The sequence below is a fragment of the Convolutriloba macropyga genome, chromosome 4 (assembly GCF_964194025.1).
Source record: "Convolutriloba macropyga chromosome 4, txConMacr16.3, whole genome shotgun sequence".
NCBI classification, from domain to species: Eukaryota; Metazoa; Xenacoelomorpha; order Acoela; family Convolutidae; genus Convolutriloba; species Convolutriloba macropyga.
In genome coordinates, this window is record NC_134471.1 from 47,354,473 (window position 1) to 47,382,423 (window position 27,951).

The 27,951-nt window shown below is 34.9% G+C and overlaps 1 protein-coding gene across 1 annotated transcript in view; it reads left to right on the plus strand.

Annotated features, from left to right (window-relative positions):
• The window catches only part of LOC142338460 (uncharacterized), a 55,548-nt gene extending 31,255 nt beyond the window's left edge, over positions 1 to 24,293 (plus strand). The window contains exon 4 of the mRNA XM_075388226.1: positions 24,008 to 24,293. Within this exon, the coding sequence (XP_075244341.1) occupies positions 24,008 to 24,154 (147 nt within the window). The 3' untranslated portion in view covers positions 24,155 to 24,293. The remainder of the gene's footprint in view (positions 1 to 24,007) is intronic.
• The last annotated feature ends 3,658 nt before the right edge of the window (positions 24,294 to 27,951 follow it).

The window sequence follows — 27,951 nt, forward strand, 5'->3', positions numbered from 1 at the left end:
AAATTACTGAGTTCTAGAGCAGTTGGTCTAGTTGGACCAAAATTTAGAAACTAGTTTGAAAAGCAGAGAGAGATTTTTGAAAAAGCTTGTTATGATGAGTAAAGAGAGATAGCAGAGAGCTTTTGATCAAGACTCGAGGGAATCCAATTGAGTTGAAATCTAGCGGAAACACTCGGCAGCTCTGAATTCAGTGAGAGTAAACTTTGGAATAGTGGTAAGTGCAAGACGAGTTGGGATACTGTGAGCGTTTTTGTTAAGTTCATTTTGAGAAGTGAACCTCGGATTTCGTGTTGTTATTATTTTAATTACTATTATAAATTGTCTTGATTATTCTTTCCATTGAAGTGCAAATAATTTGTTACCCCTGTTAATCAGAATTGACATTAAGTGACTTATTCAAAATTAACTTATTTTGAGATAATCTAAGGTGCAACAGCGTACGAGAGTGGAAGAGAAGAATCAGCAGAGTAACCATTGAGCGCTTGCTTCACCAATTAAAAACATTTGGTTTATTATATTTGATCGATATTCTGGGCAACAGAGTCTCTTCACTGTTGGCATTGTCGAAATTCACAAAACGACAATAAAGGAAAACTCCCCCCAAAAATTGATCACAAATCTTCTCGTGAGGTTTATTAGGTCTGATCGTTATTGATAACATCTATGCACTATCGAAATAACAGTTTAAAAAATAAAGATCAAATACACTGTACGTCAAATAGACTGTAGTCGAAAATAATTTCACATAAATCCCCGATTTAATTTTCCACGATAATTATTGCATTACAATGTGATTTTTGACCTATATGACTCGATCTTGCCGCCATATATTGAATGTGAAAAGCTACATGAGTAGATTATTTCAACTGGCAATCTCGTTTGATCAGTTGTTACTTAGATCGTTTAGTCACGCTTAAAATCAAAGCGCTAAATTCTTTTGAGATGATTGGTAGGCATATCTCACAATCAGTTGTGTGGTGTGGAATTTTATTGCCTTTCTCCGTACCTCATTTCGTTAATTCCCTGAGTTTGTCGAAAGTTAGTGTTTTCTTACAAATTAAGGTCTGATCACAGTCGTTATAGTCTGGACCATGGTCTGGGTTCGGTCTGATCAGAGGTGAATTCGGTCTGGAAGGTCTGATCACAGTCGTTATAGTCTGGACCATGGTCTGGGTTCGGTCTGATCAGAGGTGAATTCGGTCTGGAAGGTCTGATCACAGTCGTTATAGTCTGACCATGGTCTGGGTTCGCTAGCGCACTATGGCGCATTAGCGCACTATAGTCTGGACAGTGGTCTGGGTTCGGTCTCATCAGAGGACATTTTGGTCTGGAAAGTCTGATCAGAGATCATATTGGTCTGGAAGGTCTGATCAGAGGCAACTTCGGTCTGGAAAGTCTGATCAGAGGTCATTTCAGTCTGCATAGTCTGATCACAGCTCAATTTGGGTCTGGACATAAACCTGGGTTGTGGAAAAAATGGAGTATTTGGAGGTGCACAAGTTAGGCAAAGAACCGTGCGATGTGATGAGTCCTGTTGGTTCTCATTATAGACTCTGAAATCTTGACCGGCTCGACAAATGTGAGTCTCTAAAGTCACGTAAAAATAGACCGAATTCTAGGATGAAAAAGAATCATTTTATTCCACAAGAAGAAAATTTTAAAAATTTTAAAGCCAACGAGCAAAATTCAAAGAGCAAAACAGTTAGTGAATGAAAATTACCGAGGAAAAAATAAAATCAACAAAAGTTTTGATTGAATATGCCTCAACAAACACAGGCTGAAATTAGCAACGAGCTTACAAAACTGACTAACACTATTTGAAAAAACATTGAGGCAGAAAAATGAAATAGAACAAAAACTAAACAGCTGATCGAAAAGCAAGAGGAAACAATTAATGGTTGGAATCAGATTATTCTTACTCAGAATCTACAAAACAGTTTGAAATAACAAACAAATATTTGTCGGCGTCTAATGATTGATCACTTTTGATGCCAAGTTTGTTACCTATGCGACTCGAACAGATCATTGACTTGGAAATTTAATTGGACTAAAGAATCAGAATAAAAGCAGTTTTTCTGAGCCACAAAAACCAAGCTTTTATCCAATACTTATTCAACAAAAACGATAAAAAAATCAGCTAATAAATTTGGATAGAAAAGAGCAAAAAAAATACGATAATCTGATATTTCAGTTGATACTGGCGTTCATTCATATTCCTCTGCCACAATTTCCGATTGGGGAAAAACAATCGAGCACTCTTCTTTAGATGCCAGCCATCAACTTTTGATTATTTAGGAAGATCACAAGAGCATTGATAAAATAATACAGGTCAATTAGGCAACAGGTCAATTATTTGAACAACAGGTCAATTATTTGAAACTGTGCCGAAAGCAATGAAAAAAGTGGAACTTTGACGTTAGTGACACCTCTAATTTTTCAAAACACGAGATGTTAAAAAAATTGTCATTGTTGACGCTATTCATTTATTTCCGAAATTGAACAACAATAAGCATATAAGCAATATTGCAATAAAAATCTTTCGCATTAGAGAAAGGAAAAAGTTCGAGCTTTTGACATGAAAAATTTCTACGTCAGATCTATCAAATGATTGTGCTCCTTTAAATCCAATTAAAGTGCAAAGTTTTCAAATGTTCAATGTTGTTTTGTCAGTCAACTCTCACAAAACAACATTGAATATCGACAATTGCGGCGTTTTTATTCAGTTCATTTTCATTTTTTCGAAATTGTTCAAGAAAGAGTTCAAACTTTGTTGAAGTCGAAAGATTATGAATATGAAATTAATTAGAACAAAATAAGGTTCCATTCGTTCAAATTGCTCAATTTGGCTGAATGCCGATATTCTCCCAAGTTTTCGCCCCGATTGTTCTTACATACACAAACCATTGTATCTTTAAAGAAAGCGGACAAAAATTGGTGCAGATAACATATGTCTCCTTAATTTACGTATTCTCATTAAACAAGATCAAATTTTCACAAATTTTCTTAAAAACTGTAGAGAAAACGCAATAACAACTTAAACTGAAACATGACTACAAGAAAACGGAGAAGTCGGAGAAAAATTTTCGACCTCCAAACAAAAAAGTTTTCTGAAGACTCAGTCTTTAAAAACGGATGGTAGTCTGGGGCAGGCGTTCAATGAGCATTCTTAAGGCAATGGCGTGAAGAGAAAAAAGATGAGATAAACTTGGCCTATGTGACTTTTTTATGAACTTCAATTAAGACAGTCCTAATGAATGCATGACATTGTCGAAACAATTATTTTGCATTTTTTTAATTGAAGGAATAAAATCTGAGACACCCAATGCGTTTTCAATTTCATCAAGTGTTTTATTGTTCGGTCATTATAATCTACATTCTATCGATAAGAAATAAGTAAGTTTAATAGCTCAGTTTTTACCCACCATTACACATTGCGCATTCAGTTTTTATTACATCGGTTTTTTCTGAACAATCCACGTACAGTCCACACAGTTTTATAGCAAGTATTAGAAAGAATTCAATCAAAATAACTTTTGTCGAGAATTGTCACTTCACGAATGGAGTCATTTTTACCATTTCAAAGTTGGAAACACTGTGAAAATTTTGTGTTGATTTTTCTAGCGCTAGTTTGAATACACACGCGAAGTTAAAAGTTCGTCTTGTCCATAAAAGTGCGTCACAAGAGAAACTTTGTTCAACAAAACTGTTGATATTTTGATTATAGACAAACGTAGATTTTAGACAAACGTCTTGCACAATTAGAGAAAATTTTTCCACGGAAACACATAAATTGTTTAAAGAACACAAAAATTTAATTAATTTGAAATTAAAAGAAGCCCAAAACGAATATTGCGATCAATTTTACCTTGACTGTGCAAAAAGTAAGGAAAGGAACAGTGGAATTTCGTCAAAAACATAATTGGACGAGAAAAAAAAGAATTTTTTTAATGATAAGAATCACGATTGTAGTATAATTTTAGAGAACAAATTAAAAATTGAAAATTGCTTCAGTAAGAGTTTTCAAATGTTAGAGATGAGTAATCTGGAAATAGTGGGAGATCAGGTTTTTTCTGGTTTTGTTGTAAAAGAGGAAATCAATTTAGGTAAAATTATTCTAAAAATTTTATACGAGGCAACTGATTTACTTGACAATCACAAAGCTCTTGGTCTGCGACTTTTTATTTCATGGGCTCTCAAAGCTTCTAAATTTTTGATAGGAAGACAACTACAAGTCCTACTTTACGCTGCTATTTATGAGAAAAAGATTCACTTAGTATTTGAAACTGGGTATTGTAAAGTTAGGAAATGACAGTCGTATTGGAACGGCAAATCATACTGACAATTCATAACAACATTTAATTGGGGGCAACATTTTGGTGCCCAGGTTGAGGTGCCATCCGGAAGTGACCTCTGATCAGACCAAGTTCAACGCACACTGTGTGTTCCCAGACCAAAATTACAGGGTCTGGGATTGTGTTCCAACGCACAATAGTATGATCAGAGGTCACTTCGGTCTGGGGATGGTATGATCAGAGGTCACTTCGGTCTGGGGATGGTATGATCAGAAATCACTTCTGTCTGGGGATGATATGATCAGAGATCACTTTGGTCTGGGGATGGTATGATCAGAAGTCACTTCAGGATGGGAATGGTCTGATCAGAGGCGGATTCAAGCGCACATTAGTCTGATCAGAGACCATTTCGAGCGGAATTTTTATTTCATTTTTTGTTTTTTTTACAGAGAGATGTGGGCTCTGTCAAGAGGCAACAAAAGCAGCATTCTGTTCACAGAAAGATCTAGAGTTTAATGTCTTTGATCAGAACCAAAGGGGTCCAACTGATTGAACATGTCAGTCCCCTTAGAAGGAAATTTTTTTATGCAAAATAGTCTGATCAGAAAAGATTTTGAGCGCACAATCGTCTGGACAATGGTCTGGGCTTGGACTGGGCCATGGTCGCACAATCGTCTGGACAATGGTCTGATTATGATCTGATCAGAGGTCTTTTCCGTCTGGGAAGGTCTGATCAGAGAGAGTTTCGAGCGCACTTAGAGCGCACAAGGTGTTTCGAGCGCACTTTAGTCTGATCAGAGGATACTTTGGTCAGGGAGGGTCTGATCAGAGGTAACTTTCGTCTGGCAAGGTCTGAGGGTCACATCCGGATGGCACCTCAATCTGTGTGAGAAAAAAATACAGAACAAAACAACTCATCATTATAAAAACAAGCAACCGTTCGCTGCAACGAAAAAAAGTTCTAACGTTGAGTAAACGTCCTCTTGAAATACGAAAAAGAAAATCTCTAGCCCTGTTTAAAAGAACGCTGAAACAGCATCTGCTCCACTAATTTGAAGTTGTGTTATTGAAAATAGAAAGAAAGGGAGATCAATTTCGAGGGACCCCTATATATTTCGTTGCCTTGTTACATAAACGGGTAGTGTTATGCTGACCTTGCGTCTACCACTGAAACAGTAACAAGGAACTGGGTTAGTTGATTGTATAGACAGTAAATAAAGGTATGAGATACAGGAAAAATTGAAACTTTGTTTGGTATAAACTGAAAATCAAGTAAAAGAAATAAAGGTTTGCTCTGATTAGAAAAGATTTCAGTTAAATAATATACTGCTGGTCCGTACATTAGATACTTAAACGACGGGGTTAATCGCGGGACCACATGTATAACTTGAGAGTTCAACCCCTAGTTCTACTCGTGGTATACAGTTAAGTATTAGAGAAAGTTAAATGCAAATATGAATTAATACGTTATGTTAAACAGCATCAAATATGAACCGAGCATGAAGGGATAGAATAGTTAAAGTTATTAAGACTGAAATAGCACTAGATAGTACAGGTTGAGTTATTCTAAGTTAACTTGTAACTTAGGTAGAGTTTAAGAGATGTTAAATTATAACTCAGAGAAGTTAAGTTAAACTTACCTGATTTCCAAATTTGTGCTAAGTTAATATTTTATGACTTAGAGAGTTCTTAGTTAAGAACAAGTCACAAAATATTCTAAGTTAGAAAAATATCTCAAGTAAGTTGAGATTGAGCAAGGGAGCAATACGGGAGTATGATTTTAAATCAGAAGTTATCAGGGACCAAAAAGTGTTGGTGGTTGAGCGTGCCAGCTCCTTTTAAACTTGCGGGCACGTGGTTATCTAGTATCCTATTGGATAGAGATAACGAGTGTCGACAGAGTTACCAAGGTTAAGTTGGTGTTCTTTGTGTGGCGTATTATTATCACGTCATGGTATTCTCAGTTTAAGTTAGTGATCTTAAAATAGTAGCTTATTCAAAACTACTTAGTAATTTGTTCACACGTTAAAATGGACTTTATCCAAATCAAGTTTGTGCTTCACGCACTATAACGTAATTTCTCAAAATAGCACTAAGATTATCAAATAGTGTTACTGAGTGTAGCACACTTCAGTACATTCCATCCCGGTCCATAGGTATTAAATCAAAACATCAAATTTTACATAATCGAATAATTTATTTAGCTTAATTTTATAATAATTAAGCATTTATAGTTTGTGAGGTAGATTACTTGGTTAAAGTTCTAAAGTTCATCGTAGCTTCTTGTTTCTGAGTTCTCTCTTGAAGAAGGGTTGACGATGTCCTAAGATACAAGGCTGTACAAAATAATAGATCCAATTTTTTTGGCTGGCCGTTATAATAGACCTTTTGAAGTTTTTCTATAAAATTGTGCTGCTAATACATCCGACGTTGAATAATAGAATAATATAAGTTGAAGAATATACTGGTTAAGTTAATGGTCTATAATGACAAGCGAGGTAAATGAATAGGGAAACTAAAATGACTGCGCACAACACCATAAGGGCTAGTGTTGTTGAAATAACTCCCCAAATAAAGATTTCCGTTTCGTAATTCATCTTTATTTGAGTATTGTTGAAGAATAAATCAATTGAAGTAAGCTTTGTAGCTATAATTTAAGGAATTAATATTTAGACTTGGTTGATCTTTATGAATTAGCTTCATGAAATAATTATCCTTGCTTTTTGTCATTGATTCAAAATAAATAACAATTTCCATTCGTTCAAAGTCTTCAAGAAATAAAATGACCTCGCATTGGAATTCAGAATAATATAATTCGGAGATTCTGAAAACTTCATCGTTAAAAATAATTTGTTTAGAAAAGTTAACCCAAGCGGATTCAACATGATCAGAGAGTTGACAATAATCTTTAAACCATTCGATATCAACACCTCCTTCAAAATATGTGTTCATTGTGAATAATATAGTAATTCAATTTTTGTGTCAATGGGGAGAATGGAAGACCATTTAATCTTTGAAAGGAATTGACAGGAAGATCCAAATAGTACTTAAACTATAAATGGCGGATGGCGATGAATGCAAACCTGTTAACGAAAGGTTGTAACATTTCTATATCCGTGATCACCAAAGTATTGAAGATTAACATATTAATTGAAATAAGTGAGAGGTCGAAAGTTTAGATTATTGATGTTAAGAATTTCTTCTGTATGAATAAGTTTTAGAATTTGAAATAAATCGTACTCAGGAATTTGATGAAAATCAACTACAATTTCATTGGATTTGTTATCTTGCAAGAATGAGATAATCTCTCGTAACTCAAATGTCCAATGAACTGACAATGGGGTATAGAATTTATTTCCAACTAAGAATGTTTTCGAAGTTTTAATAACTTGCGATTGAATAAATTCAGCGAGATCACAATATATTTTGAAATATTTAACGTCTACTGAAAGATTGTAAGACATTAAATAAATTATGGAATTCGATAGAACAATTGAATGATGATACAAACTTTTTGTTGGCTGTAAAGATAAAATAATAGTTAAATTATAGAGGAAAGCGGACAAACGAAATCCGGAATTTGATAATCAAAACCGACTCATTTTTCACCATAAATTGCGCTGAGTGTAATCATTGGATATAGTTTCAATGAAGATAGAAGAAATGCTGATTACTTTACTTGCTGTATGTAATGGAATTAAAGAGAGTAAGGTAATCAAAATGACTAATGATTAGGCGTTTAAAGTAACGAATAATTTTCCTCACCGCGGGAGAAAGAAGAAGAAGTAATGAAGGAAGTACTGAACATCAACAACCACAAATTTATCTATTCCATTCCGTGAGTGCTCAACGTGATGAGCGGAGGATGTGGAGTTGATGCTTCAGATTTGCGATCTCCAGTTGGAGTTCAGTAATCCGATGTTCGAGCTGTTGAGAGCGTTGTCTTTCTGTCAGAACGTTTTGCTGTACCTGATAAGTGAAGGTATCAAGCTGAGGAATGAGGTTTGCTGTAATATTATCAAACGGGACTTGTATTGTTTGTCCTTGAAGGTTGTGATTAGTTAGTAGATAAGAATTTTGTTCGACAAATAACCAATGAGATTGAATCTATTGATGTTGGGTTGCAACTGGTAGATTGAATTTGTATCGTAGTTCGGGTGTCCACTAAAACCGGGGGTTTTAGCTTGTATCTCAGCTTGATGTTGTTTTTGTAGGCGGTCTTGCAGGGGGGTAGTTGTGTAATGATGAAGATTAAGAAAGTTTGGTCGTGACGATTGAGTAGTTGTAGTGTTTGCTAAGACGTTGGGTGCCGTACTGTTTGTCTTGGGTATATTTACTTCTAGCGGTGCCGCTGGGCTGAATGTCTCTCTAATGAATTGTTTACGTGGTTGTTTCTTTGCAATTGTGTCTGCGGTTTTAGTTCTCTTTTTGGATGATGTAACTGTTGTTGATGAATTTGTACTAGTTGCTTGAGTTTGTACTGCTGAAATCTTGATAGATGAGAGGGAAGTTGTAGATGGGGTAATGTGAGTTGTGGGTTGTACTAGTCTGTCAAGTTGTTTAACTCCAGATTGAGGTTTAGATGTTGATTGGGTATTGTATTCGGGCCAACCACTTGAAGGTTCCTTCTGAAAGACTGGTATCAATTCGTTAGGGATTGAAGAAAGTTCCTGAAATATCAAGTATTCTCTACTCTTATTCTATTCTAAGAGTATATTTTTTGAAGTTATTTTGCAAGTATTATCTTTTTCTTATTTTTTTGTATTCTCTTTCAAAGTAAATCAGTAGTAAATATGAAGTCAGTCTGTATTATATTATCATCATATAGTTTGATGATATTAAGGTAATAGAGGAATTAGTCCTATACTGGAGACGTAGGAACGTTGTGATCGTTTCTATTTTCGTCTTTATTATTCTCATCATGTAGGTTTGGATAACCACTTTTATTCTCAAATCTTGTAGCTTGTAAGCCTGTATTCTCTGTATAAGGTGGAATTTGAATAACTCGTTCTCTAGTAATAGCATTATCAAATTTTGGAACTTGCATTGTTGGTTCTCTATTTTCATCAGTGTTATCATTTTCTGAATTAGTTGCTTGATAGATAGAAGTCAGAATTGGAACTGACATTAAATCAAATGTGGCAGGAAAGAGTGCTTTACCAAAATGAATAGATGCATCTGTAATTTTGTTAATTTGCATTGCTCGAATTAAGCATAAAACTATGTCGATGAGTAGCTTAATGAATAAGAAAGCGGCAAAGAATATTCCGCATCGCTCGATTATATATTGTATTTTACCAAAAGTTCGATTATATATTGTAGTTTACCAAAGAAGTCCGGTGAAATGAATGAACCTAATTAAATAGTTCTAGAGTTATAATGATTCGTGCCTGAAATATTTGAAAAAGATTCTCTGCTATCTAATAATGACTTAGTAAAGTGCTTAAGAATTCCTTTCATATTGGAGTTGAAAGTTATTGAATTCCAGAATGACAGCACTTCTTTATATGTGTAGATAGAAGCATATATACTTGCAGTAATAACATTCGCAGTTTGTTGAATAACTATATGTGGTTTAAAGAGTGCAAGTCCTCTTACTTTTGTGATTTGTGGGGTTAGTTCAACCCATGAATTGTCATCGTCAACATTTAGTTGAAATAAGTTTGAATGTTTATCAGAGCACAATTGTTCTTCGGCTTCAACGAAGGTTTGTTTAGAAATGGGATCAACAAAATGAATTTCATCTTCATAAAGAATTGGTATTCAATTATAGCGCTTATTAAGAATCTGTAAGGGTGAATGAAATTCAGGACAATTATATAGCCAGGCAACATTACCATTTGTTTTGAGAAACATAGATCTGTTTCTTGTTAAGGTATATCTAGCAAAACGCGGATTTTCATGAGAAATCATTAAAGTGTTAAGAATAGTTGAGCGCTCTAATTCACGGTCATTTCTTAATAGCTCTAGAGTAGAAGTTTGAAGTTGCCGAAGATTATTAAAGTGCAAATAGTCAATTTTTGTTTCAAGATGTGCTTCGAAATCAATATTTTCATAAACTTGAGAATATGTTGTATCAACTGTTTTATTGTCACTGGAATAGAATTTATTTCTCAGAGTTATAGCACCAGTATCGGGTTTAAATTTATGAATGGGTTCTCCAGTGTTCATATCAAATCCGTCACGAAGACTAATGTATAGGGAATCATATGGCGTAGGATATACAATTCGTGGATGACTACATAGAGACTGTGGTTTATTATAAACTTGGAACATAAAGTTTTGTAAGTCGAAATCTGACTGAGCTGAAGTAAATTTAGGATCCTTTACTATGTAGTATTTGTCATTAGCTTTAATCATTTGAGCGTCAAAAGTGCGAATTATAGTGAAAAGACAATTATTGGGTTCATCCCAAGTGTATGCAAATGGATCAGTAGATGTAGAATCGCAGCCTCCTGCTGATAAGGGACAAGGCAGAGGTATATTTTGCCAGTTATTAACTGTGCCATCTCTAAGGTTTACATTCAGGCTAACATTTTGCATATATGTTTCATAAGTGTAGTGTGTAATCCAACCTCGGGAGTTACATTCATTGTTTCCAGTTCCAACATCGCCTGGGTTAAAGTTTGAGAATAAAGATTTGTCAAAATCGAATTCTACTGAATTAGAAGAAGGGGAAAGCTTTATATTTTTTCTTTCCTTTGCAAGTTTGCATTTCTGAGCATCAAGCTTAACTGAAGTAGTAATAGTATTATGTCTGGCATCTATGCCACTAGAGTCAAAAGAATCGCAAAACCAACGTAATTGCTGTTGGGTTGCTTTACACATAGTTGCTTCTAGTTTAACTTTATAATTTCTTTGGTAGAGAGTGACTCGTGCTTGATTAGTGCTAATTTTATCAGGGCGAATTTCGCAGGGTGCTACTTTGCTGAGAGAATACATCTGGTTTGAGATCATTTTCGAGCAGTCAAAGTGGTTAACATGAAGGTTAGGAGCTGTGTTTTCATAGATACTCATCTTTTCAATTGGTCTGGCGTCAGTGAAAGACGTTAAGAGTAATAATGCAAGAAATATAATAAAAATCAAATATTTTACATAGCAAGCAGTTATAACACAGAGAAGTGCAAGAGGTATTATAGCAATAAGTTTAAGAAACTGAACAGAACGAATTTGGTTTCCTATGCAAGTTATAAAATATTCTACTTTTGAGAGAAGTGCTTTCTTATCAGTAAGATTTTCTTGAAAGAAATGGTCTTTAATCAGTGATAGTGGCAAATAGACGTTGCATTTTGGCCAAATTATTAGCTTTTCAGGAGGGTCTAGTAATTTAAGGTACGGAGTTTCTTCAGGTAAACAATTGTTTCTATCTTTGACACATTCTAAGAAGTGTGGGTGAGAATCTGCATATTCAAAGAATATCTCTATTCTAATTTCGGATTCACTATCAGTTGCAACAGGTGGGAGCAGAGTTAAACAGAGTGACATAAAGATAAACATTTCGTAACTGACGTTTATTACTTCGTCTATTGCTGGTGATTTCTTGATTTTCCCGTCTTCCATTTAGTAAACGAAGACAGTATAAGGCGAGTCTAACAAATTCAAGTTAATATTATCCGTGAAAGTAATCTGATATTTTAGCTCGTGAACGTGAGTGGGACAAATTTTGCGTTATTTTTTGATGTTACGAAGAATGCAACTGTTCTCTGTTGATTAGAGACAAAACACTTGTCAAGTGTTAAAGTTTTATTTCCGAATTTCAATATTTTCTGTAGGAGGAATATTCTAATATACGATAGCGGTTCGAATGCAAGGGCAGTAAGAACTTGTGTTTCAAGGGAAGGTGGTAACATAGTTTAAGGGTCTACAGTAAATGGAGCTTTGATGATATCAAGGTCTATGTCGTCTCTGTTGTTTAATTGAAAATGAAAGCGTTCAATATTTTCTGGTTTGTTAGGGGTCCAACTAACAATAATTTCTAAGTTTACAAACTGGCCTTTAACGAAGAAAATGACAATGTTTTCTTTATATGAAATATATGATCGATCAATTTTTGTTGACTTGTTATTATATTTAAGAATTTTATGTGGGATGTTATAAGGACTGTAAGAAGTTGAGAAAGTTGTTCTGGAAGCTATAACCCAATAATCGTTTAGCGGAATATTCATTGATCAGTTGGTGGTTCTAAAATCAACCAAGGGACATTCAAAGTGTCTAAGTCTATTAAACTAGAAGAATGAATTTGGATTAATAAACTGTTAAGTTGTTGAGGGTTATACTTTGCCCAGAAGACAGCAATAGGGTCTTCGTTAGAGTTAGTAGCAAAGAATACTACAGTTCTTACTTCGTTAGAAATTTGACAACTGGTTAAGGTGTTAAGTTCACTATTGAATTTCAGCTTTTGATTTGCCTTAATGGAAACTTTCACAAGTGTATCAGGGTTGATAGAAAGAGAAATAAGAAAACCGTTTTGGTCGAATGAGACTTCGATCATATATTAGGATTGATTGTCTTTACGGTGGTGGTGTATTGTGGTGTGTTTAACTGATGATGAAAGTGTTTAGTGTAGGTAGTGTTTGTTGGGATTTAGAAACTTTCTGAATTGTGAGTCTCTAAAAGAGTTATAAACTCCTGCTATTGAATTGAGATTTAATATTGAACTGAGATACCTGGTATATGTGTTGTGGGGATGTGTTGTGACAAGTATTTGCTGGTAGTCACAAATTTAGATGCTTGAAAACTTTGCTAAGTTTTCTAAGTTTATTAGTTGAAATGGGCAAAATGTAAAAAGATAGAATTTGGGACAGAGAACGAGAGAGAGAGAGAGAGAGAGAGAGATAGAGCGATGGTTAAGTTGGAGCTGAATTTGTGAGAGAAACAAGTGATTGATTTCAGAAGGTAACTGAGAAAAGTGATTTTGAATTTGGGTAAAGCTCTTAAATAGTGGTTTTCAGGGTTAAGTTACGAATTTTTGTGTGCTCTGAATTGTTTGCTCAAAATCTGATTGGATGGTGATTAATCTTGAATAGTGCTGTCACGAGCGGTCCGGAAAGTAGTTTAAAACACGAAACAAATAGTCGTGCTTCGAACGGTGCCAAAATTACTGCGCTGCGATTAGCGGTTCGCTTGGGGTTTTGTAATTTTCATTTTCTGATTTGTTTGCTCATAATTTGATTGGATGATCACTAGCCTTGACTGGAGCTGTCCTGATTGGTCCGGAAAGTAGTTTAAAACACGAAACAAATAGTCGCGGTTCGAATGGTGCCAAAATTAGTGCACTGCGAATCGCGGTTCGCTTGGGGTTTTGTAATTTTCATTTTTTTACGGATGCGAAATTTGGGTTACTCTGGTGTTTCAACTTAAACTTAAAGAAAGGTTTCAACTAGTTGTGCATGGAATGTTGAGCGGGAAAATTGATCAAGCTATAGCTCTTTCTGACAGTTGAGTAAAGTTTGCGCTTAGGTGACATAATTCTTACGTCGGGGATTTAAATTTGCGGTTAGTTATTTGTTGATAATTGCTCTAATGTTTATTTTAAACATACCTTGGGTGCTTAAGCTAGTAATGTCAGCTCTTATCTGTTGTGCATTCCTGACTAATTGTGAATTAGTGTGGGTTATATAGTTTACAAGGGACAAAATTCTGTACTTAAGGTATTTAACTTAGATAAGTTATTGGCTCATGTGGGACTTGTTTCTACTTAGCTGTGCTTTGGGTAACATGTGTTTTCAGCGTTAGTTTGCAATAAAAAGTTTGAATAAATATTGAAAGTGTATGAGTATTTAAACATGTAGAGTAGTTATGTGTGTGTAACAGCTTGCAATGGTGATTAATTTCGTACTTTATGTATGATTTGTGTTGAGTGGGCTATTTGCTTTTTGCCTTAAACGTTTCTATTATACAGTTGATCTCTCTTGACTATTAATTTCCAAAACTTTATTTCTTTCTTCGCCGTTAATTTCAGTTTTAGTTCTTTTAGGCTTTCTTCTTTCTTTTAGTTTATTTTTAATTTTTGTTCCTTCTTTAATTTGTATCTTCTTAATTTCTTTTTCTGTTCATTTCTTATTTCTTTCATTTCTTTCTTCTTCTTATCATGTCTCATATGCATATCAATTTTTTGGAACCCAATCACGATATGCAGGATGAATTGGATCGTGTTAAAGTTGAAATCAGCAGAGGGGGGCTTGAGCTTACTTCCACCACGGGATTTAGGAAGAGGGTTAAGAGTTATTTCTATCGGAAATATATCAATCAGGAGGTTGCCGGATTGGATGCAGACGATTTTCTGTTCTTCATGTCAGAGGGCTATAATGACCTAAGGGTGATTTCGGGAGATGAAGAAGTTCACGCTCTAGACAAGGTGAGTGTCATGGAGAAACCATGGAGGCGGCGTGACATTCAGTGTGTGTCCGTTGAGACCTTAGAAGTTGTCGATTTCTTCCTGGGCCTAGATGTGAGTATCTGTTGATTTATTACTCAGAATAACTGTTTGTTGTGATGAGGCCTTTAGGGGCGTTCGGAGGAAAAAAAAGAATAAAAGGTTTTTAAGGTAGTAGAAAAAAAAGGAGGGGAAATGTTTGTTAGCCAGAGTGATATGGAGAAAAAATTTTCGATTTCAGTTCTTCCAAAAATTCCTTGTGGGGGACAAAGTGGAATGGGTGTGGGAAGAGCAAGAGGCCTTAGCGAAGCAACTCTGGGCTCTTCACTATGCGTGGTGGGATCCGGAAGTTGGTCCCGTGCTTCAAGGAGCATATAAGATGCTGAGGGAGCTGAAACTTCCGGAGTGTGCCATCTTCAAATGTGACACGCTCAGGAGCGCTGTGCTTAAGAACCTGCTAAAGGACTTTATGAATATGCGGGTATGATTTTAAATTGTAGAGATTTGCGCTTATATGGGGTTTGTGCGCGTGATATTTTAACTATGTAAATATATTTTTATATTATTTTTGGTGCGTGGTTACGCTTTTTAATATAAAAGTTATTATTTGAAAAGAGATTTTGTGTCTCTATTTTTTTTGAGTTGAAGTCAGAAGGAATAGGTTCACCAAAGAATGTAGGTGCTTTTCTATTACGCTGAGGTCTGCTCAATACTTCATTGGCGTCTGGTAAATGAGAAACATTAGGTGAAGCTGTAGGTGTAGAATTTTGAGGTTATGATGTGGGGCTATTATGCGATGCTTGGGGGAATAATTTGCGTGTAGCTTTAAATTTACTAGTATTATCAGGTGGGGTAGAAAAATTTTCTTGCTGTGGGCTATTAGGTGAATAAATATTTTGCATAGGGTAGGGGGTTGAAATGCGTGGGGGTAGAAAATTAGAAGAGCTTGTGCCTTGTATATGCGGAGTATTATCTGCTCGTGTTTGTAGCGGTTCTAAGCCTGAGTCCTTTGTTGGGGTAGCCTCAACATTATAATGTGGCTGCAGTGTAGTATTAGGATTTATAGTAGGTTGTGTTTCTACTAATGGCCACTGCGAAATAGCAATATGTTGTGCGCCTCTATAAGCATTAGATTTGGATATATTACGCTTATTATTTGAGTCTAATAATCATCCGTATCGTCTGGGACTATATAGTTCTCAACTAACTCTTGTATTTTTTCTTCTTTCGGGTAATAAGGTACTATATGATTTCTATGCACGGTTTTCTTCTCATTTGTTTTATCATGTTGTATTTCATATGTAGTATCAGTTAGCATTCGTTTCACGGTGTAAGGGCCTGAGCGTCTTTCTTGTAGCTTTTTAGACTTTAGTAGTCCTTTAGAGTGATTTTCTAATAGTACTTTTCTACCTTCAGGTATAGGCTTTCCGAGTTTAAATCTATTTCTACACTTGTGCGCTTTATTCGTAGTTTTTCTACATTTAGTGTAGGTATTCGAGTATATTGTTTTAAACGTATATTCTCGCTTTAACATTTCGTTAGATAATCTGTTTTGTAACAATTTCTCTATCTTTTTGTTATTACAAGTTTCTTCACTATGCGAGTGTGGTTGTAGATTACTACAATATTCTGATGTGCTTTTCTTTTGATTATCTCGTAGTAGTCCTAACTTTAGTGATAAGGGTATTTGCGGTTTTGTTCCGAATAGTATTTCATAAGGGGTATATCCCGTACTGTAGTTTACTGCAGTATTGTGTGAAAATAAGAATTTACCAGTGTACTCGGACCAATTAGATCCACTTTTACTAATAAAATGTCTTAGGTAATTAGTCAAAAGTTTATTTTGTACTTCTACCTTGCCGTTAGTCCACGGTGAATATGCAGTTCGGGGGCATAGTGTAATTCCCATTTCGTTTGTGTAGTGAACAAAATCATTACTAATAAAAGCATTGCCGTTATCATATACTATTTGTTGCGGTATACCAAATGTAGTTATAAATTTCTCTAGTTGATTTACTGTTTCGAGAGCTTCAGCATTTTTGCTAGGGTAAACTTGTATAAATTTAGAGAAAGCGTCTACTAGTACAAGACAAAATCTATTTCCTTTACTAAGTGGTCGTAGTGGACCTTTATGATCAATATGAAGTGTATGTAGGGGTATAGCTTCTAATTGTCCCCATGGTTCTAAGGGCGCTTCGTTCAAGTCTTTGCGTGCTGACTTTATAGTTTGGCAACTTAAGCAATCTAACATTAACATTTCAATCCATTTAAACATACCGGGCCAATAGAAATATCGCTTAACTCTATTGTAAGTTGTGCTTTCTGCTCTATGACCACTAAGTTCATGCGTATGTGCGACTTCGAATATCTTTATAAATAGCGAAAGTGGTGCACTTATCCTAACGTCAAAAGAGCCGTCCTCACAAGGTTCGGAATAACAGAGTAAATCATATTGACTTTCTAAAAACAACAAGTTGAAATTTTTTCTATATGTTTGTAGTGCTTTAGATTGTTTAATAATGTAGTCCTTTTCTGGAGCTCTGCCTACTTTTAACCAATCTCTAACTTTATCTATCACGGAATCGTTTACTTGTTCTTCAAGAATAATATCAGTGTCAAGATTAGCGTTTTTTGCAAAATCTGCAAACCTTTAGCTATTAAATCTAATGTATCTGTGTGGACATCCTTTTCTGAGATGTTTTGAAAAGCTTCTGGTTCAATAAGTTTCTTAAATTTTGTCCGTCTGATATAGTCGGCTTTAGCAGGTTCTAATTGTTCAATAAGTGAATTTTCAATATTTCCTTCTACTAGATCTAACCAATCTTGATCATCATAACCTTCTCGGTCATCACTTATTTCAGCTATTTCTTCTATCTCGGAATAGTAGTGATTATCATAATCGCTAGTTAGTTCTGAAGTTAATTTCTTTATTTGATTTATTTGTGTGCCGTAGCGAAAACAATCAGAGAAACTATGTATAGCATTACAGTGTTCATTCATGTAATCTGGTGCATCATCTACGCTAAAGTCACCTTCATCATTTATATTAATAAGTTTCTTTCTTTCGCCTTTGACTTGAGCAATAATTGGATAACAGTCGTTAGCTGTTGCGTCCTTATCGTCTTGATGCAATACAGAATACTTAACTTCTTTTCCGTTAATATGAAACTTTATATCTTTAGGTATTACTTTGTGCTCTAGTTGATAAAGTTTAGCATCTGCTAAAGAAACTTTTCGGCTAAGAATGTCATGGAACGCTAAGTTTTTGCCTTCAGTGTATATAATTTGAAAGTTTTGGAACTTAGTTATTACAACTTGATACTTAAAGAAACGATGTGACATTTGTCCTCGTCGTGACCAAAGAAATAGAATTGGTCTGTGATCACAATATAGGTAAATTGGAAAAGGGGATCCAATCACATAAAATTCATATGTTTGTAATGCAGTTATTATTTCGCATAGTTCTCTATGTTGAGGGGACATCTTTTGTTCAGCTTTATAAAATACTCTCGAGTTTGTTGAAATCATATGTTTTCTATCAGGAAAATCTTTTATAAGAACATAACCTGTTTCTAAATTAGATGAATCAGCATGTATATGAAACGGATAGTCATTAGAAGGAAATGCGTTAGAAATATCGTGACAGAATCTTTGTTTAAGGTCTGTGAATACCTTTTCGTGTTCTGGTAACCACTTGAATATTCTTGTATCTTTAGTTAAGTCATATAGAGGTTTTGCATCTATGTGAAAGTTCAAAATATAGGTATGATAGAAACCCATCATTCCTAAAACTCTTAAAACTTCTGTTTTCGATTCTGGCGTTTTTAAGTTTCTAATATCATCTATGCGTGAAGCAATAGGCGATAGTCCATTCTTAGATATAACATGTCCTAGAAATCTCACTTTTCGTAAGAAAAACATTGTTTTATCGGGGGCTGCTTTAAGGCTTGCCTTTCGAAGCAAAGAGTGATACTCTTTTACTATTGTGAACAATTTTTGTTTGTCTTTAGCTTGCAGTAAAGTATCGTCTATATATGTTATGGCTTGTTTACGTTTTATAAGGGGTCCAAATGCATAACGCATTAGTTTGCTAAAGAAACTGGGTAATGGCTTAAGACCATAAAATCCTACTTGATAGGTGTATTGTCTGCCTCCTACAATAAAACTTGTAACCTTCTGAGTATCTTCGGCTAGTGGTACTTGATTATAAGCTGATGATAAATCACTACTTGTAAATATAGTTCCAGTTATTCTTGTCATTGGAACGTTTAGTGGTTCGAGTGGCCAACTAGAATTACTTGTATCAGTTATAGAGTTTAGGTATCTAGCATCAATGACTAGTTTTACATAATCCTTCTTAGGTAATATGATGTCGGGATTGACAAACCAACTATTCATATCACCGTTCTCATTGAGCTCTCTGATTATCCCTGCTTGAATTAATTCATCCATTAGTCTTTCTAATTTATCTCTGAGATGAATGGTTATTTTGCTTGGTCGTTGCTTTTTAAAGGTTGCGTCTTCCTTTAGGGGTAAATGGAACTTATGTTTAGTTCTGCCGATATCATACTTATGATGTGAATAGACATCATTATCCTGAAGTATTATTTCTATCAACTCAAACAATTCATCATCAGTCAAATCACTTTGCGTGAAATCAAAGTTATCAAAGAACCTTTCTAGATACTCTATGTCTTGAACTGTATTTCTATTTTGCTTAATTACAAAATCACTAACTGCTTTATTTATGATTCGGTTGCTTTGTAGTTTATCTCTAAATTTAGGAAACTGTTCTTTGACTTTAGGTCTACATAACTCTTTTGCTTCGGTAGAGAAGTCTGTGGCTAGCTCTCTCTCATCTTCTGTGCATTTTTCTATAAACTCACTTTGAATAATCTCGAGCACCTCTTCCTGTTCTAGTGTATTAGTTTCTACTTTTTGTAGTTTATCAATATCATCTTTGCTTGTATACACATAGATAGTTATTCCTGAATTCTTAAATGTTTGTTCAATTAGAGAAGATATCTCTCTCTAATCCATTCCGTCTAAACCACAAGCTATTTTTGGCATCGCTATACAGCGTAAATTTAGTCCTAGTGCATGATCTCTCATAGCAAGTAGCGTTGTTATGATCGTATCAATTGTTGGTTTTTCATAATGATTAGCCTTAGTGATGAGATTATATACTAAGTTATTATCTGCTCTGAAAGTTATTATGTCACCTATATCACAGTTTCTACTTTTACAGTAGTCCTTTAATAGGGGTATTCTTTTGGAGATTGTGTTAGCAAAACCTTTTCTCATTTCCGCATCTGAGGATATCGTGTGCGCTATAGGCATATTAGAGTCAAATATAGATTGGGTACGAAAATCTACATATCTAATGCAAGAATTTGTTTGAATTTGCTGTCCTTCTTGTAAATTGTTTACTACTGTGTTCAGTATGAAGCAACTGTTATAGTCCTCACTTTCGTTTAGTATTGTACTTGTAAATTCGGCAAAGTTTTTGATATTGTATCTTTGTAGAGGCTTGTCAATTATATCACACATAGCATAACCTATTATTCCTCTATTTATCTGTATTGTGTGATTCTGTTGATTCTCCATGAATATGGGTAGAAATTCTTCAGGTTGTGGACAAAGTGTGTTCACAAAGACTAGGTCAGTTTTTGCAACATTAATATGAGGCATGAAATATGTTCCTGGTGGAAATAAGGATTGACTGGGGTGCTTTTGCTTGTATAGTTGTGTACTTTTCTGTTGCAGAAGGATCGGTTGAGCTATGTTTAAAGTAGTAATTTTAGTTATGTATGGATAATCTTTCTCATTCTTGAGTGAGCCGTAGCAAAATAATTTTTTTTAGTTTTTAATTCTACTGCGGGGATATCGAAGTGAAGTGCTTTTAAAAACAAATGACAAAAATCAATACCTATTATGTTCTGTCTCTGTTCTTTAGTAACGAATACTTTAGGGTGGACTGTATATTTACCGTCAGTTTCGAAGCTAGATTGAATAGTTGTGTAGCCAAGCATTCTGATTGACGAACCAGTATATGTCTTTGAATCACAGTTTGTATTTTGTAAATGCAAATTTTGTCCAAGGTTTACTAGAGCAAGGTATGTAGGATGGTTGATGATAGTGCAAGTTGATCCTGGATCAATCATGAACTCTACTTCTAAACCACTATTATTTTTAATGTCTCCGGTGGCAAAGTGATATCTGTTTCTTTGTGCATCTAGAGATGGAATGACCATTGCTTCTGCAATAATCACAGAATCTAGTAGTGTTAGCTCTGCCTTTTATATTAGGGTCTCTTGGCCTAGAAGTGTCTGTAGCATTCACTTCGTTGCTTTTGAAAAGACTGGTTAAATCGTTAATTTTGCTCTCGAGTGTTTTAAGTTTATCTATTCCCGTAGCTCCACTAGATTCTGTTGTTACAGAAAATGTTAAGTTTTTTACGACTAAGTGATCGACAAACTGTGTCCAAGTTATTGAAGGATTCTCAATAAGCTTCTCGTGCGCTTTGCGTTTTAAACCTTGTGGCCTTAGTCCTCTTATAGCAAAATCTATGTATTTCTGACTTCGTTGTCTTTGCTGGATTTCTTTCTCTTTCCTTATATTGTCATCTCCTGCAATACTTGATGGTATCTTTTCTGACAAACCTTTATCAACTCCACTCTTTATTCTATGTAGATAGTTCTTTATTAATTCTCCTTCTTGCCTAAATGTGTTTTCAATCTCAAGTCTAAATCTAAATTGGTCCCTACCGTCTGTGAATCTTTTTATAAATTCATTTTTTAAAGTATTCCAATCTGTAGTATCTGTGACTTCACTTTCAAACCATTCTAGTGCTGTGTCAGTTAAAAGTGAGCCGAATAAAGATTGTTGCCTTTTATCATAGCTAGTTTGTGCAGCGGGTGCTGTAGGCCTAGTTCCTAGTGAAAAGAGTATTTTGTTTTCTACAGAGTTCCAAAAAGAAGTGGCATCCTGATTAGGATCATTGCCTGAAAAAGATATAAGTGAAAGATTTGGATTTGTTATGGGAGTTTCAGGTGGGGGAGTAACGGCAGGTGTAGGAGTACTACCACCAGGACTTGTCATTGTTTAAAGGACTGAAGTTATTATATTAAAACAGAGAAATAGTTTAAATCAAATTCAAATAAGATTTTAAGTGAGAAGCCCTTTGAATAGTTAAATTACACAAGTTATTTTAATGGTTTCTCTATAATAAGTGAACAAGTTAAATTTAGGCAGGCTTATCTGACAGTTTAAATGAACAAGTTAAATTGAGATTGCCTTTTCTATATTAAATGAACAAGTTAAATTGAAGTTGCCTCTCTGGGACCACCATTTATACTGCTGGACCGTACATTAGATACTTAAACGACGGGGTTAATCGCGGGACCACATGTATAACTTGAGAGTTCAACCCCTAGTTCTACTCGTGGTATATAGTTAAGTATTAGAGAAAGTTAAATGCAAATATGAATTAATAAGTTCTGTTAAACAGCATCAAATGTGAACCGAGCATGAAGGGATAGAATAGTTAAAGTTATTAAGATTTAAATAGCACTAGATAGTACAGGTTGAGTTATTCTAAGTTAACTTGTAACTTAGGTAGAGTTTAAGAGATGTTAAATTATAACTTACAGAAGTTAAGTTAAACTTAGCTGATTTCCAAATTTGTGCTAAGTTAATATTTTATGACTTAGAGAGTTCTTAGTTAAGAACAAGTCACAAAATATTCTAAGTTAGAAAAATATCTCAAGTAAGTTGAGATTGAGCAAGGGAGCAATACGGGAGTATGATTTTAAATCAGAAGTTATCAGGGACCAAAAAGTGTTGGTGGTTGAGCGTGCAAGCTCCTTTTATACTTGCGGGCACGTGGTTATCTAGTATCCTATTGGATAGAGATAACGAGTGTCGACAGAGTTACCAAGGTTAAGTTGGCGTTCTCTGTGTGGCGTGATAATATCACGTCATGGTATTCTCAGTTTAAGTTAGTGATCTTAAAATAGTAGCTTATTCAAAACTACTTAGTAATTTGTTCACACGTTAAAATGGACTTTGTCCAAATCAAGTTTGTGCTTCACTATAACGTAATTTCTCAAAATAGCACTAAGATTATCAAATAGTGTTACTGAGTGTAGCACACTTCAGTACAATAATATCAAACATTTAATCACGAAACAAAACTCTGAGTTTCCAATTTTTCTGCTTCAAAAAAATTGTCTGTTTTTCACTCTCTCTAAAACCATTTCTACTGCGAAATGTACAATCAAAACAGATAAGAACAGGTCGAATACTGTGAAAAAGTTCAAAAAATATCACAACCAAAGTTTTTTAGCGTTGTTTGTTCTCGAAGATCCAATAACTAGCCAATAATACGTAATTTGATCTCGAAACAAAAGTTTTACGCTTTTTATGGTAACTAAGTACCGTTGCATCAATTTCAAATCTATGCATATTAATGTATTGATATGTTAGAGGCTATTAATATTTTTGGGGAAGAACCTTTTTAAAAAATCAATGAAATTGTTGCTATTATATGTCTGAATTTCAACACGACAAATATTACAAATTTGTTACAAAAATTTCCTTTGATTGTGCTGAGCATTTATCAGAGATCCCAGATGATAACACTGAAATTCTTAAAAAAACGTTTTTTGTATATCCCATTTTTTTCAAAAAGTAAGTATATTTTTCTTTATTGAGATCTGGAGTTTTCTCTTAATTTCAAAAAAAACGAAAGTTCGAAGACAAGATTTTTTTCCCTCAAAGATATTAACTTTTTCAGATCATTTCGAAGGACTATCGAACGCTGATGACGTAAGGAACGAACCGATTTAGTTAACAAAAAAGAAGCAAAGCTCGCTCTCAAAAAATGGAACAGCTTATGTGCAAAAAATATGAGCGAAAGTGTGCTAAAAGTGCACAAAAGTTCCAATGATGTTGTAGAAAGGTATTGAAACTAAGAGAAACTGAAACCGCTTTTTATTCAAACAAATTTTTGATCGATGTTTATTCAGAGAACTGATAGCTCTTTTGTTATCAGGATAACTGTTTTCTAACAAGTTCATCGACTAAAAGCTTTCATTCAGACATAAATTCTGTTATTACGGGAGTTAATTAAGCTTCGAAACCACCCCCGTGAATCATCAATTCTAGCTGGACTTTGGGCTGTGTATTTAAAATGAATTGTAAATATGGTATTGATAGATCGAATAATTTGATGTCTAGAATCGGGGTGTACTTTCTGAAATTGAAAAAGGAGTCAACTCGCAGAAATTGAAAATGGAGTTTACTCGCAGTTTAATAATTTTTGGTTGAATTGTTTCAGATGACTATCATTGTGGTAACTATGGCGAAAATCGTGAGAGATTGGCTCAAAACACGAACACAGCAGAGGCAACAAAAACAGCAGTCAACAACACCCGAAGTAGTTTCCGACAGCCAAGCGGATGTCAGAGTCCATGAAAAGTTATAAGCTAGAACATGAAGTATAGTTATTGTAAACTAAGTTTGACATAACATTATTTTACCATATAGCTCCACGGTTGTCAAGTTATTATCGCTATCATTGATTGCAATCTTTTGATGATAAGTAATTATTACAAAATTTTAAATATTCCTATCTTAAAGTTTTTGCAAGGCAAAATTTCTGTATTTAAAAAACTGATGATTTCCAGGTAAAAGAATCATACTGAGGGCCTCAAAGATTGCCATATGCTTAGCAGCACTCTTTTTGCACCATTTTAACAGAAGGGTTAGTAGTAAGATAATAGGGTACTAAGATAGGGGGGGGCTATCCTTCGAATTAATACGTGTGATAATAGGGGGTTATCCTTGGCTGCGCTACATGTAAAACAACGGCCGTGCGTGATACATGTAAATTGGCATGTAGGTTGTGCGGAAAAGCCTGGCTAGAGTCATTTTTGAGTGATCGTTCATAAAATCATATGGCTACAATTGCTACAGTTGATTTGAAGAGTATTCACGAAACTTATAAGGAAATCGAAAAAGAATATTCACAATACGGTGAACGGTTTTTATACTTTTTAGCTACTTGTCTTCATTTGGATCCTGAGATTGATTTAGATATAGCTTTGAAACTACGACCCTATGGTGGTTTGATTGGCATCGACAATTCAGCCCTCGACAAATATTTTAAATCGTTCAAAGTTTTGAGACTGCATGCGATACTTCACGACGCTTCCGGTTTTGTATATGAATATAGTGAAAAGGGTCCAGGCTATTCCTACGTATTACCTTGTTCAGTCACAAATGAGTACCTTGGTCATGTGACTGGAATTGCTTTTTGTTTATACGTAAAATCCTTCAAAAATAGTTTATTCAATTTGCTGGAATGTTGAAATCTGGAGCAGTTGTTCTTGATTTTGAAGGCTTTAGAAGTAAAAAATCTGGATTTATAATAAAAGAACTTGCGGTATCTACCAAAAATTACAACGATACAATTTCGCTTTTACCTCCAAACTCATTTAACATACTTTCTTCGAGTGAGCAAAGATCTTTCCTGTGGGTATCTAAATTTCTTCATGGTCTCTCGTGGGAGACAGGAGAGTACCCTTATCATTATTTGCAACAGATTTTTCAAAGTATAGTTCTTCGTTTTCCCTTTTCTGATTTTTACGCAAAAGGATTAGAAAAAACGGAAACTTTACGGCAGCTGTTACAGAGGAACGTTATCAACTTGGAAACTTTGTTTTGCCCAAAAATTGAACACTTGAAATTATATCGGGAGACACCAGTTTGTAAATTACATGCATTGAGTTGCCCAAAACGACAAAGAAGCAAGCATTGTGCCAATAAGAAGGCAAAACTCTTTTACCAGTGGCTGACGAATGAATCGTCGGTTGGAGAAACCAGCTCCGTCTCTACTTCAAGTGAATTTGTCTCCAAATTTGACAGTTTACAGTTGCATAACGCCTGAAAATCAGTTAACGGTTACTCTTATCAAGGAAGAAAAAATTGACACAAGAGGGCAAACAGTTTTGAGAAAACAGCAGATCGTGTGTGCTGGTGCTGAAATAGAAGCTTTCAAGAAGTATCTGTCTCTACTGGAGTACTTTCAATTGTACCATGTCTTTACAAGAGAAAATGAAAAGGTTGAAACTAACCCCTTTACCTACGTCCAAGCGTGCAGTGCCAATTCTGATATCTCTGGACGATGAGACTCTTCCCGATGAAATCAAGCAGCTGATTAAAGAGAACAATGTAGAGTCAATTGTTTTTAGAGATAAACAAGATTCGATGAATGCAAACTATACAATCACTTACAAACAAGGAGACAACGACTCTGGATGTGTTTTGTATGAATTTTTTATTGTTGAATAATTATGTAACATTCTTGAAAAGCAATTCATTTTTTGAATAATTTTGTTTCAAAATGAGTCAAACCGAAGATCAACTAGATTCGGGCGGAGGCATAACTGACATGGTTTTTGAAGCTGACCACCAAGAAAGACGATCTTGGAGGTTTTGCAATTCGAGATTGCCTCGATCAGAGGTTGTATACTTTACACAAATCTTAATAATAATTTTTCTTATAACTGTGTCTCTCGCCAAGTTGGTTTTTTTCAGTCTCGACTGTGAAGAATCCACATTTTGGTTTTCACTTCTCTCTTGTACAGTTGGATACGCTCTTCCATATCCAAAGTTATGAATAAAACTATTTCCACCTCTGACCGGTTGTTCATGGCTGTTTGCGGGCCATCTTGTTGCGGGAAAACTGAGCTCATTTTCAAAATGTTATTAGTTGGCACTTTTTTCCCAGAATTTCAAACAATTTGTTATTTTTATCAGCACGATCAGCCCAAATTCCAATCATTAGAGAAGAAACTGAACATACATTTTAAAAAAATTATCTAATTTTGAACTCATTTCAGAGTTAGACAACTGCCTCCTTGTGTTCGATGACTCATGTGAAGAAATTTTTAATGACAAAGAATTTTCAAAATTAGCAACCGCAGGGCGACACAGAAACATCAGTGTAATTTATGTTAAACACAATTTGTTCCAGCAAAGCAGATGGTCCAGAACAATTGATCTAAATACAACACAAATCATATTGTTTAAATCACCACGTGACACACAACAGATTACTTTTATTGGTAGACAGTTGAATAACTCTCAATTTTTAAAAGAAAGCTATGAGCTGGCAACTAAAGAACCGTTTGGTCATTTATTAATTGATTTGGATCCCAAAACATCAGACGTCTTGCGCTACTGTTCAAATATTGTTCCTCCAGGACCATCAATTTTTTATCTGCCATCAGCTAAAGCCGTTATTACAAGTTTAAGCGATGAGAGAGAAAGAAGTTTGTATGCTGGGGCGGCTGCTAAACATATCGGACACAAAACTAAAAGAGAAGATAGAGAGAGCTCCAAAATCATTTCATTAAATTCCTTTGCGAATGTTTGCTCAACATTGTCAATGGTAATGTTCCAATACGAAAAAGTTTTGTCCAAGGCTATGAAAAATCATTCAGAAAACTATTGTCTAGACAAACAAGTTTGAAAGAAAAGAGGCAACTTTTTGCTAGAGAAACAGATTTGGTCAAAACTGTTGGTTTCGCTTGTTATCGTTATTTGACAAAATCGTAATGCACACCGAAGAATTCATTTTAATTCCAAAACGAATGTTTGCTTCACATCAACCGGTAAAAAAAGAAGTTTTGGACAATCCCTTTTACAAACAGAAAGCTGCACAGCTGTCTCTTTTGCAAAGAAACCAGTCGAATTCAATGGAAAAACCAGAGAGAGCAGTTGAACCAGTTGAGACTGCAGACAAAATGATTGAAACAGCAGAAGAGGAAAAAACACAACCCATGAGCGAAGACAGCGAGATTGAACCAGTGGTGAAAAAACAAAGAAAAAGCGAAGATTTCGACTCCATATTGTTAGAGCTAGATTTTATGAATAAAAACCAAATCAAAAGATCAAAAATCATACTTGACTTGATTAACCAATCTGAAACAGTAACTGTAGAGTCGAACGACGTTCTTCACGTAAATAAAGAAAGACTGGGCATTAAAGCTTCAACATTTCTCTACAATCTGCAGCAACCAACTAAAAAAATTGACATTGAAAAATACTCCAAAATTTTAATTGCTCTTAATATCTCACCTCATCTTGTTGCAAATACACATGCCAAGCAAATCTTGGAAGCCTCGTCTGAAAATGAACAAGAGTTTTTCCCAAGTAGAGAACAACCCAGTCGGCAAGAGCTCTTCTCTAGTAGAGAACAACACAGTGGCTCGAAAC